The sequence below is a fragment of the Melampsora larici-populina genome, assembly GCF_000204055.1.
Source record: "Melampsora larici-populina 98AG31 unplaced genomic scaffold MELLAscaffold_75, whole genome shotgun sequence".
Taxonomy (NCBI): Eukaryota; Fungi; Basidiomycota; class Pucciniomycetes; order Pucciniales; family Melampsoraceae; genus Melampsora; species Melampsora laricis-populina.
In genome coordinates, this window is record NW_006768839.1 from 343088 (window position 1) to 355372 (window position 12285).

Sequence of the window (12285 nt, forward strand, 5' to 3'; positions counted from 1 at the left end):
TTAATCCAGGTCAATACCGTCATCTGAGGCAACATCTTCACTGTTGTTAACCTCTTCCAAAACATCCCCTCCACCGTTGTCTTCATCAAGATATTCATCAAGGTTGGCCAGATGTTGCTCAGCCAATTCTCCCTCATCCATAGGCGTGGCCTCTACAATCTCCGCAGGGGAACTTGCTTTCCACATCAACCTACTTCTCTCAACTAATCCTGCCCAACTTGTTGTCAACAAGGCTTCTTCTTGTTCCGTCATCTGACTATATTCAGCAGTACCTCCCAGGAGCTGAGGCATCCCACAGTTCCACGACATCCATAGGCAAGAGAAATTCTGACACAAATGGCCCACAATACCACATAAGATATTTCTACTCTCATTCGCTCAATCTGCAGGTCTTGCCTTGGTAGATCCCACTAATTCTACCATCCATTTACTCAAATCATCATCTGGATCCTCATCTGACACACAAATTATCAGCTTCGTCATTCAATTGAAACATTAACTTATCAACCACTCACCTCCTATCCTAGTCTCAAGCAACTGGATCTTTGTGTCCATGTCCAATGCCCACTTTATTGACTGCCTGCACTCACGCCCTACACGACGCAGCTCATCAAAAGCATGGATCTTATCACAATATGCCACAATGCCCTCTTTAGTCTTTTGATCCACAGCCCAGGCTTCTGTTGGATGGGTTAAGTCACCCATATCCCAGAAAGGATCAAAGACTGGAAGTGCTTTGATGTCGTCAAAAGGAGGGCAATTAATAGGATGTGGAGACAGGAATACTTCATTAAATTCCGTAACCAGTTTGTGGAATGTATTGTGTTTCTTTTTCAGAGCTGCTTGCTTGACTCTCAAATCCCGCTTTGTTTTTTGTTGAAGACGGGTTCCTTCATATGGTTCTAATATCAGCAATGTAACTAAAATAATTGAAATGATGTGAAAGCTATCTACGCACCTTCTCTGCGATCACTGAGCTTTTGCATTTCCAACAAATCCACTTTGGCACCATACAATGTTGACTTTGCCACTCGGATCCGGATAAGTTTGGCGCCTTTTGGGGCTATACAATATTTTAGGATTCATATTGGAGTGATACTTAAATCATCAGCAAAAGAAACTTACTAGAAGACGGCATATCCCTGTAATGGTCTCCTCCTAGGTTTCCAACCAATTGATCAATCTCACCCTGTAGTATTCTCAATCTTACCGGCAGGTTACTGATCTTATCATTTTCAAGTGTAGTCCTATCTCTTCTGTGCTTAGACCGCAAAAACTTGAGTTCTTCCCTATATCATCCAAAACAAGGTTTACTATCAAATATCCTTGCAAACATAAAAAATATATCAAAAGTATGCTCAACTTGGACTCGTGGTGGCTTTCTTTCAGGCTGGTCAGCTTATTCACTTTTTCCTCCAAACTTTGCAAATTATTGTGAACCATCACCTGCAACTGCGACTCCCGCTGTCTGTTCCATTGGGTCTCAAAATATTGGTCAGAGTAAGCAGGATTGGTCTTCAAGTGATTCAACTTTTGGTTGCTTTCATAATATAGTTGACGGCTTGATGACAAGTGTTTCAATAACCATTGAACTACACATAATGTCATTTACTGTCATTTAGAATATACTGTGTATTTTGGAATCAAAAAACGTTTGACAAACCGGATGCAAATCTACGAGCCTCATTGTGATGAGTTGCACGCAGGTATAAAGCAACAAGCCTGTGAAGCTTTGGACAGTACCGCAAAGGGCCAACCAAGGATGACAGAGCGGACCATATTCTTTCGAGACCTTCACCATCTGACAGCCCCCAATCCGCATTCAATCGTGGGTTGTACCTTAGTTGACATGACCACTGGTGTACGTATGAGTGGAAGACACTTGTTCCAAACTTCATTCAATCAATACAGCGTTCAAAAAAGTTTCTCTGCATGGTAAGAAAATGTGTTTTCAGTGAACAAACTGTTTGTTCAGATAGAACAAAAGTATACAACCTTTTTGATGCTCTTCTCTAGGTTACATCCAATGTCATATAGTACTCCAAACAAGGTGGAAGTCAGATCACTGTCAACAGTTCTCTTGAGAATCCAGTCAAGCATTGCAAGAGGGTATTTGCCCCTGTGGGTACAGAAGTAAGTGAGTATTTTAAAAATATACGAGATGTCTGAGCCACACACCGTTCGCCTGTCTGTACAATATTGATCAACTTAAGCAGATGATCATGGCGGCATGCCATACCCATCAGACCTGTCTCATCAAACCCCTTCCAAGTTTGTCTACCTCGTACATCATTGGCTGCTGTGTGCTGGCTGGTACATGGGTCCTGAGGCAACATTAGAAAAATGTCAATAAATATATATTTTAGGTGCATAGAAGTTTCAATTGTCTTACAATGACTTCAGGTTTCTGTTGACAATTGTTACGCCCCCGTTGCCCCAATTTCAACTCCCAAACCTTGAAAAGCTCTGGTGAAATGAAAAGAGAGGGTAAAAGTCCGCTCTCACCTTGCCAAGAAGCACTTGCAGCCATGTGTCGCCTGTGCTGGAAATCACCATCTAAGCATATGATATAGTTGGGCTCTTCTGCTCGCTTTCCTGGAACAACCGGTCCAAAGCAAGGCGGGCAGTTTGATGCAAGTTGATCAATTGGTGTTAAATGCAAAGCTTTTGTAACCATCTCTTCCTCAAGCCGAATCATCTCCCGATACACATTAACAGCTGCTGAGAAGTTCTTTTGCCAGTCACAAGTCTACCCTTCCAAAAAGATGTTTTAGTATACATAACAATTTTGAGATGAGAGAAATACTTACATTATCAGTGCCTGGTACCAAAAAAAGAGCATTTGAGGCATCAAGGAACTCATTCAGCCCCTCAACAAAGGGAGCAAGACAAGCTGTGCAATGTTTCCACAGTATGTGATTAAAGCGTAGTAAACGGATTGAGAATGCAGTCCATGGCCGATCTGCTGAACCACCCATGGAGCCTTTCATAACTAGCCGCACTACATCAGGAGTGCATTGACAGCTCTGAAGTTTGATATTCTGACGGCCTATGAACAAACATTGATATGCACTTAGAATTAAGGATGCTGAGTTGAGTCAGGATACACTCACTTAAGATATCTATAGCATCCACTTCAACCTCAGACTTCTGCCAAACAGCACATCTGCACTGAGGATTCCAGTTGATATTCCATAAATTCTGGTCCCCCCATTGTCGAGTCTTTTGAGCACAAGGTATGAATACCCTAAAGATTTGGGGAATGACATCTTGCCAGTCAGCTTCTTCACGAAGTGTTCACTCTTGGTAAGTTACACCCCAATAGTAGTCAGATTGGTTGGCCGGTATCACTGTCAGATTATCACCTTCTCCAGAGGCCAGGTTGGCCTCTTCAACCAGATGGAGCTCTTCATACACCTGTGGAACGATAACTTCATCACCATCTTCACCATTTTCATCATCATTACTGTTAAGATCATGAGGCTGCAGAGGTGGTTCAGGATCAATTTGCTCTTGAACAGGCCGATGTTGAGTTTTCAGAGAGTCAAGCCGGGCCTGAGCTGCTTCAGCTTCGCGGGTCTGCAGTTGGTTCCATCTCTGGCTTGCACTTCCTTTGCCTGCTGGGTTATCACGTCGGGCTTGTTTCTTGGCTGGCTTAACTTCTTCTCCAAATAAAGCCTTTGCATGAAAAGACTATTTGGTTTGATATGAATCTGTAGTTTATGCGAATCAAATGGTTATGATTATTATTCAAAAGATCCCAATCATGTTTTCAATGGTAATTGATGAAAGTATCACAAATAAAATGACCTCATAATTAATGACTTCATCATGGTGAATTCTGGTGAATTGTCCATACAAAAACTAGTGTCGGTGAATACTCTATTGCTAGTGCCAATCATTAAATCAAAGTGATTGATTGGTCACTCTAAATGAACTTTGCAGGACAACCCTCAACATAGGCACACCAATGCAATAATAATTGATGCAACACTCTTAAATAGACAAGGCAGGACAACTGTCAATACTGGTTAGTCCAAGTGTCTAAGAAGGACATATGTGAGATATCTTCTACTTAATTTTGAGGAAGAACAAATAGATTCATGTAGAATAGTTATGACCAGGCTCACCATTTAGTCCTTGTCAGTAACAAATCTGCTTTGTAGTAGTAGTAATTGGATACTGAATCATTCAATATGTTAAGCAGTCACATATCATATTACCAATGTCTTACTTCAAGACAAAATACAAAACTTTGAAGTGAAATTTAGATTGATTGTGTGGGAGGAAGAGTAAGCAACCTTGGAAAGGAAAATCTTCCAGGTGGTTGATGTTTTATATATTGCCTTCCATATCACTTCTTTTCCAAAAACTCTCTGCAAGTCATTCATCTTTTCAATCTTTTCTGAGTCCAATTTGAGAAACATCTGGTCAATCACAATAAAACACCTCGCGGTGTAAGAATCACGGTGTAAGATAACGAAATCAGCAGAGCATTCCAAATCAAGGTGGAAGGTGAGAAACGTAGCAAGTCATCTCAACTTAATCTCATTAAACTGGGATGGACATACAACATTTTTTAACTGCTATGGATTTGAATCATCAACAAACAATCTTAATGGTCTCAGCTCAAGTTTCTTCTTGTGAATGAGGCAAGCTGCTTATGTTCTCTTTAGACTTCACAACATAATTGAGGTAGTTGATTTTTTGGTCATCATCCTTGCTCGTAAGTGCAACTTGGCTGTCTTTGAACTTCTATGGTGTCTAACTTCATAGACTGATTCTCCTTTTCCTGATATATTACCCTTGACAGCTGGATAGACGTGTTTTATTAACTTGACTGCTGTATACAAAAATCTTTCAACTTTATCCTTCTGTCTGAATCTTCATATATTTAACAATTCAATGTTTTGCATGTCTGAGAAGGCTTTGTATCCTGAATAGAATATGTGATGATGTTGAATCAATGGAACAAAAAGTAGATTTCATGGCATAAGATATTGATGGTCTCCTCGGTTGGAAAGCCTTCCAGTAGGTATTTTGCATGCAGGTTCTTGATAATTCAACTTTATCCTTGTTTCTGAATCATCATATAACTAACAATTAAATGTTTTGTATGTCTGAGAAGGCTTTGTATCCTGAATAGAATATGTGATGATGTTAAATCAAGGGAACAGAAAGTAGATTTCATGGCATAAGATATTGACAGCTTCCTCGGTTGGAAAGCCTTCCAGTAGGTATTTTTCATGCAGGTTCTTGATAAGGTGATACTACAGTTGGGAAAATTATTTTCCATGTCAGTGGTGGTGGTTATAGGCAAGACCCTATATTCAATCTTGAAGTTCAGGTAGATGGTTCACCTTCTAATTGGTTCAACAATTGAAGCTTGGTGTTGGACCCTTGTGTTTGACTGAGTCACTTGAGGCATTATAATGAGGCAAACATAGTGGTAAATCAAAAAAAAAACACATTTGATATTATATATTTATGGGATGTTTTTGATTTTGTTTACTAGAAGGTCACCTGAATAAAAAGATGGGTATCTTTGGAATGAATTCAATCTGATTTGTAAGACTCAGTCCATTTTGATAGGCACATTGAATAAATCAAACACAAAGGCTGCCTTTGTGAATCACTGGTCTTTTTTGACTATGACATAAATTATGAATTCTGATGCAATTATAACACATTCCATTCTAGACAAATCACAAGTATTGAAGCAATACTTGTGTAGTTTTGAATCACGTTATGACAATGGAATTATATGACAAGCTCATGACACTTAAAATGTGTGATAATGTGGTGTTCTTGTATACATCATAAAGGGTGTTCATTAGAAGGAATGATTCTCATTATATCATACCTCTTCGTGCATCTCAATAATACATGCCATTTTGAGTAATTCGAATAAGTTGTGCATCTCAATAACACATGCCATTTTGAGTAATTCAAATAGGACTCTTCATGTGAAAACATTAATCAACTTCATATCAAATCAGATCAATTCACCGTTCCCATCATGTGAGCGTACATCAAAAAAGGATTAGGAGTAATTATTCTTGATATATAATTCACATCACATCACATCATTTGACCGCCCATTTGTTTTTGGTTGCCAACATGTGACATATGTATACAAGTCTAGCATGAACATGTGAAATTTTGGGATAAACATGTGAAAGTTTGAAAATTTCAAATGGCAAGTCGTCTTTGAAGGTCTTTGGTGGATAGAACCTGATAAACCATTAGATTAACACTTTCAAACCCCTGCATGCTTCGGAGATTGAGTTCATTGCAACGCATAACACAGCAGCTAGAGGGGAGCAAATTTGTTAGATTCTTCAGAACTCTTTATTTGGTCTTTGTATTGATCTCAACTTCTTAATCGCTCTTTGAATCGTTCTCAACATCTCAATCGCTCATCACATTACCCCCAACAGCTTCAGTAATTTGTATCCTTCTCAACTTCATTGATTATAGGCCTTTGGTACTAGAACAGATCTAAACTTCAACTTCAGCAGGTATCTGGATTATTTGGATCCTTCTGAATCGTGCTCAACTTCTTTATTAATGACTCACAATACTAATTAATCACTTATCATCATTCTCAATTCAGATCAATATCCTTAGGATCATTCTCAATTTGGATTCACCACCCCTCTTCTTAGGCACACTAATGTTGGCTAAAGCCTCGCAGTTGCTTTCCTTGGCTCTGAGAAGCAGATAGCCACTAGGGTCCGCTCCAGACTTGGATCGTGTGCCAGAAATATCTATTCGACAAGGTCTGGCATTAGTCAAGCTTCACATATTGAGCTTCAAAGAAATGACTTACTTGGCTCTTGAGAGGACCCGCTGGCTGGTTCCACTCGAGCGCGTTTAGGAGACGGGGCATCACGCAACCATTGTTTTAAGGCTGCAGGTAATTGTCTATGTCAGTTTGGTATCATTATTTACAGTTATGAAATGATCAACTTACATAGCTCGTCCTCCCCATTCGCATTGGCTTTACACTTAGGCTTGAATTGGCGCACCAGGACAATTTCAGCTGCCCTATAAGCACGCGGAATCTCGTTGAATTTCCAGGCTTCCACTATCTTGAATTCAGTCTGATCACCCTCCACGAGTGAATTCAAGTGCTCCAAACGGGCTTGCGTAGCACGATCAAAGCGTCAAAGGGCCGCCTTCATGTCCTCGATTTGGGCAGACTGAGGTCCGCTTTTTTTAGACTTCGCCTTGACCATTGCAAGATTTGCGGAGGAGGAGTCGGAAAAGTTTTTTGCTGGGAGATGATCATGATAAACATACTCATGAGAAGTCAGCTCACCTAGCAGGTATTCCGCCCGTGCTTCCTTGATTTTGATGGTGCGTTTGGGGTCATACTGCAAAGGGAAAAGGTGTAAGTAACCTGGCTTAAACCTCGCACCAGATTCCTTTGACTTACTTCCTCATCTTCGTCCTGCTCCTCCTCAGCATTCATCTGCTTCTTCTTGATGGCTTCGGCTTGCCCATTCCCGCCTGGTGCAACCCTGCGCCAGCAACACAGATGTTGCGTGCTGCGCTGCGCGTTGAAGCTCCTTTCTGGTCCCCGCCCCGCACCTCAAATCCCAAAATTGTGTTGCGGTTTGGGCCGCAACGCACCTGACTGGCGGGTTTTCAGATTTTTATGGAACCACAACGTCTCATGAGGCGCTGCGGGGTTTTACCGCAGAGTTGCGGCGGTTGCGGGCCGGGTCAATACTTCTACGCTAACCCCAAGCAGGCAATAATTTCTCTTAGTTCTTCACCAATCGATGAACCTGGAAAGACAGAACCCAATCAAGATACCTTCGATACCATGTATTGGATCGTCTCTGACAGCACCCAGTCCAGGGGTGACTGTGTTGAGCTCAATAAAAAGAGCCACCTGTGTTGGCAAAAGGTGAGTTCTTCCTCCCCATCCTACTATTCCGTGTCCTGTTTTTCTAACACTACCAAATCACTGACCAACCACTGTGCTCCCAATCAACTTTGATAGATACTTCCTTTTCTCACTTTTACTCCCACCCATTTTGCTTTTTATTTAGTCCACCACTTCCACTCTACTTTGTCTCTCGTAAACTACTCCGCTTCCGAAGGATCCCAGAAACCTATTAGTCAATTCAACCATTCAGTCAACCATTTCTACACCACGAACCCCTCGAAACGGTTTAGCAACTGGTGCATATTTTTGGTTTTTCAACCAAAATGGCTTGGTGAGCAGAAACGGTTTCTCAACCTTCCTCCGCCGACCGGTTTCAAAACCGGGTGTTCAGACACGGGTTTAACCCCATCAATAACCCGTGTATAGCATGTGTGTAGCCTGTGTGAAAACCGAAATTGACCTCTATAATTACAATTGCAGTAGCACAGATTTTTTACAGTACTCTCATGATGTCTCTGCTGTGGCTCTGTGAGTTTAATGAACACTAACAAAGGCAATGTCTTTCATTGAAATTAATACAAATATAAATACAAATAAATAAACATAAATAGATAAGATAGATGATAAGATAATAAAAAATGTGAGAAATGTAATAAATTCTATATCTGATTGTTTGTAACCACACTTAAAATGAAATGAAATGAATGATAAAATGAAATATAAATAATCTAATAATATACCCGCCTGTTCATAATTCTCATTATTCATCATCAAACCCTGCATCTTCGTCTTCTTCTGCTTCTTCTTCTTCTTCTTCTTCTGCTTCTTCTTCTGCTTCTTCTTCTTCTTCTAACCCCGCATCATCATCATCATCACCATCATTCTCATTGTTATCATTCTTCGCGGGGAAGAACTTCATTGCATGAAGTTCTTCATCCGCTGGAACAGTATCACCCCATGTATCATTGAGATTATCCATAATCTCCTGGATGACAATCTTGTTGGGAATTGGGAACGAGGTGAGGGGTCTGATTTCCGCCAACGTCTTCTTGCCCTGGAATAGCTCATTGTCCTCTGTTAAACATTGAATGTAGAATCTGATACAAATTGGTGGTAATGAGCCAGCGTGCCATTTCAATTTTATATAGAGGAGAATCACTTACGCATGTTGATACCTGCTACTTTGACCCCGCAGAAACTCCAATTTATTGTCCACGATGCTCCAAAATGTCGCACCGTCTCGGTAATCTTTCTTGTAAAAGCCCCAATGACAGGCTTGCAGTCTCTGAGATGAGACAAATAAAATACCACTGTCAACGGATTAAGAATGAAAGAGAACCCTCTGAAAGGATACGGTCGAAGCGACGCACAAGGTAAGCATAACGGGACTTTTGCAGATGTCCCACCTGATCAAAGACCTCATCGCGAACAGGAACTCGACCTCCTATTTGACCAATTTCTTTATTGTAAATCTATGTCACACAAAGATTAGTTTGGGCCAGATGAGAAAAGGAATACTCGCACATACATTGGCAACAATCGTATTCAACAATGGTACACTAACATTGTCTGTGGTGGTGCGTCGGCCGGGCAGTTGGATGCTTTGAAGAAGCTGAAAGTCAAAAGGAAACAGTCATAAATTATTCCAAAAGAAGACACAACAACGTACCTCTGTTTCAAATACTTTTCGCACTTCTTTCAAGACAACATTGACCAGGGTCTTCACGGCCTTGACTTGGAGGGGTTTGGCATTCTTGCCATAGCCTTTCGGAAGCAACCTTTTTTGCCATTTAATGGGATTGGACATGATTGTGTCCTGGAAATGTTATTAGTATTCAGCTTGATTCAAAAAAATAAGAAATATAAATGATTTACCATTACTGCAGCATATAAAGAAACTGGGAGTGTTGCCTTGTCGCCATATCAGTTCTTGGTTGCTGTATAAGCCTGCAGGTCACCTCGTAAAATTGCCTTCATCGTGCTTTGGCGAATAGATTTCTATGATACACGATGTGATTAATGTGTTCAAGTTATTGTTAAAATTACACTATTGGTGGTGGACTCACTCGTAGCTCCTGACCATCCACTTTTGAAAGCCAAGGCGCTGCCGTGGCAGCGTCGCCGGAGACGCCATGGCCTTGTCGTGACACAAGATCCCGAATTTCACCAATCTGTCGAGTGAGGTCGTTGTATATATTGGTCATCTGTTGACGATTTGCCAGCGCAACTGTGGTTGAGGCTATAAATTGTTCGTCAGGCGTCATTGCCGGCCAAAGGGAAGATTTAATAGATCAGTGGTCACACGCTAGACAAGTCATCAACGTGAAATCTTACACTACATATTTCACGTCCGCTTGCCATATATTGGTCGTCGAGATCGGCACGGACAGCACATCTGTTGTAGATCTGTAATTGTGAACCCTGCAAGGGCATAAATCCGTTCAGAAGACGAGCTGAGTGAAAATCGACTTGGTGAACCCTTGCTGGTGCACGACTGCTGCTGGTGCACGACTGCTGCTGGTGTCGTTGTTGGTGGTGCGGTGGTGGGTGTTGTTGCGAGTTTTTTTCTGAGTTACGTACTTGTCCGGGCCGTATTCGTGGGCTTGGGCTATGGCAAACTGTGAATCAGTCCAGTCAGTAAAGAAGAAAATCAAGACAGAGAGAAGAGATAAGACAAGAGAGAAAGAAAGAAGAAAACACACCAATTTGTGCAACTGATTTGAAGCTAAACATATCTAAATCTTTCTGGTTGAATCGATCCCGTAAAAGAGATCCAGATGACGCAGGAGGAGGAGGAGTTGGAGTACGATGTCGAGGAGGAGTTGCAGGAGGAGTTGGAGTCGGGGTACGACGTCGAGGAGATGGTTTTCGTGGAGGAGGACGATTGACCATCTTCTTGGATTTCACCGCCTGAGTCTGAGTTAGCTTGGCTTGCTTTGGCTGAGGTTGTTCAGATGCGGCCTTGGTGCGTTCACTTGCCCGGCGTTTGGTGACAGGTCTAGTTGGCGGAGCTGTTGACGTAGCCAGTTTGGTTTGATTGCAAGTATGTCGATTGGTACTCGGATTCTGAAAGGTGGTTGGAGTAGTGGCAGTATTCGCACGAGTTTGTGATCCTGGAGGTGCATGTTTCTTTGGTGGCTTGGGAAAGAATCGGCGTTGTGGTTGAGACATGTTTGGTGAATGATGGGTGTGGTGGAGTGATGTAATTGAGAAGTTCAGAGAAACGGGTGGAAGACGTGGGAGATATGTCACATTATTTGTGACATTTGCATGTGACATGCAAGATGACGCACATTGCCAAAGGGAATTATATGAAGATGCCCAATGAGGACGTCACGAGAGAACACTGAGAGAAGGTGCAATGAACTGAATAGGAATTGAGAATGTATTTGAGAAGGACGATATTCATGAGTTTGGAATTGAAGTGAAAATATTATAAGAAATGATCACCTTCCTTCTAGAAAAACAACAACAATCCACAAGCTGTTAATTGGATTCCTTGCATGTCAAAAGCAAATGATATCTCGGGGATATGGTTCATCAAAGGATGTTTGACTGCCATACATTCGCCATCACGAGACACTAAATTGAGATTGTGATTGACCCAAAGGAACCTTGAAAGTCGAAACATGAGAAAAGGTTTGATATGATATCAAGATCTTAAAGGATCTTTCCGCAATTGCGAGATCACTCTGGAAGTTTGGTTATCTTTTGCTTCACAGGGTTTCCAATGCGCATTCAAAAAGCTTTATGAGGCTTGTTGTGTCCGCACTCATATTGGAAAACCTTTCACTAAAACCTTTCCTTTGACTTTGCTTTGTTGAATCCTCATTCAAAAAAATGTACGTTGTAATCCTTGCTTTGTTACTGTTCATCTCACATTTTGAAACATCTTCTCACGTAGACTTTACAAAGATGGATGCAAATGCGTCAAGCAGCGACTCTAGACTTGAACGTGGCTTCCAATGTCTCGAATACGCACACAAATTAATGATCCTCAAAGAGATGTGGTACCAGAAGTTCATGCAACTTCAAGTTCAAATGCACTATTTTGAAGCACCTTTTAACGGCGATATTGTGTTGCTGATTCAAATGACCAAAAAGATGAGACTACTTCTAAAGGAATGTGTGGACTACTTGCGCTCAAAGGACACTAAGAAAGACACGGACGCTAAGAAAGACACTTAAGTTGTCAGAGGATTGCAATGTAAGTTGAAATTTCCATCAATAAATATAATACAATATAATACAATATCAATTATTAATGTTAAATATCTTTGCAGTATAACAACAAACTCCTTCATCGTGATGGCCCTGCAACTGCACCGTTATTTGGTTTCCTTTTCTTTCCTTTCTGTGTGCCTTGGGTGGCTGCTTCCTTCTCC

General features: G+C 41.2%; 4 protein-coding genes across 4 annotated transcripts; all 4 read right to left on the reverse strand.

Annotated features, from left to right (window-relative positions):
* MELLADRAFT_68860 (uncharacterized protein) lies at window positions 1-309 on the reverse strand (the record flags this gene model as incomplete). The annotated part of the gene is made up of 1 exon (XM_007417563.1): window positions 1-309. One exon carries the CDS (start codon window positions 307-309, stop codon window positions 1-3), a length of 309 nt encoding a protein of 102 aa, XP_007417625.1.
* A 1720-nt stretch (window positions 310-2029) lies between these two features.
* MELLADRAFT_94923 (uncharacterized protein) lies at window positions 2030-4133 on the reverse strand (the record flags this gene model as incomplete). Its single annotated transcript, XM_007417578.1, has 7 exons — window positions 2030-2039; window positions 2179-2324; window positions 2393-2749; window positions 2811-3049; window positions 3114-3269; window positions 3318-3693; window positions 4131-4133. The coding sequence occupies 7 exons, from the start codon at window positions 4131-4133 to the stop codon at window positions 2030-2032; spliced, it is 1287 nt and encodes a 428-aa protein (XP_007417640.1).
* Window positions 4134-6612: 2479 nt separating this feature from the next.
* On the reverse strand, window positions 6613-7477 carry MELLADRAFT_68861 (uncharacterized protein; the record flags this gene model as incomplete). The annotated part of the gene is made up of 5 exons (XM_007417564.1): window positions 6613-6770; window positions 6833-6913; window positions 6977-7147; window positions 7325-7379; window positions 7442-7477. The coding sequence occupies 5 exons, from the start codon at window positions 7475-7477 to the stop codon at window positions 6613-6615; spliced, it is 501 nt and encodes a 166-aa protein (XP_007417626.1).
* Window positions 7478-8660: 1183 nt separating this feature from the next.
* Window positions 8661-11071, reverse strand: MELLADRAFT_94924 (uncharacterized protein; the record flags this gene model as incomplete). The annotated part of the gene is made up of 10 exons (XM_007417579.1): window positions 8661-8997; window positions 9064-9185; window positions 9271-9372; window positions 9429-9512; window positions 9570-9716; window positions 9776-9811; window positions 9967-10104; window positions 10235-10400; window positions 10481-10508; window positions 10603-11071. 10 exons carry the CDS (start codon window positions 11069-11071, stop codon window positions 8661-8663), a joined length of 1629 nt encoding a protein of 542 aa, XP_007417641.1.
* Between the last annotated feature and the right edge of the window lie 1214 nt (window positions 11072-12285).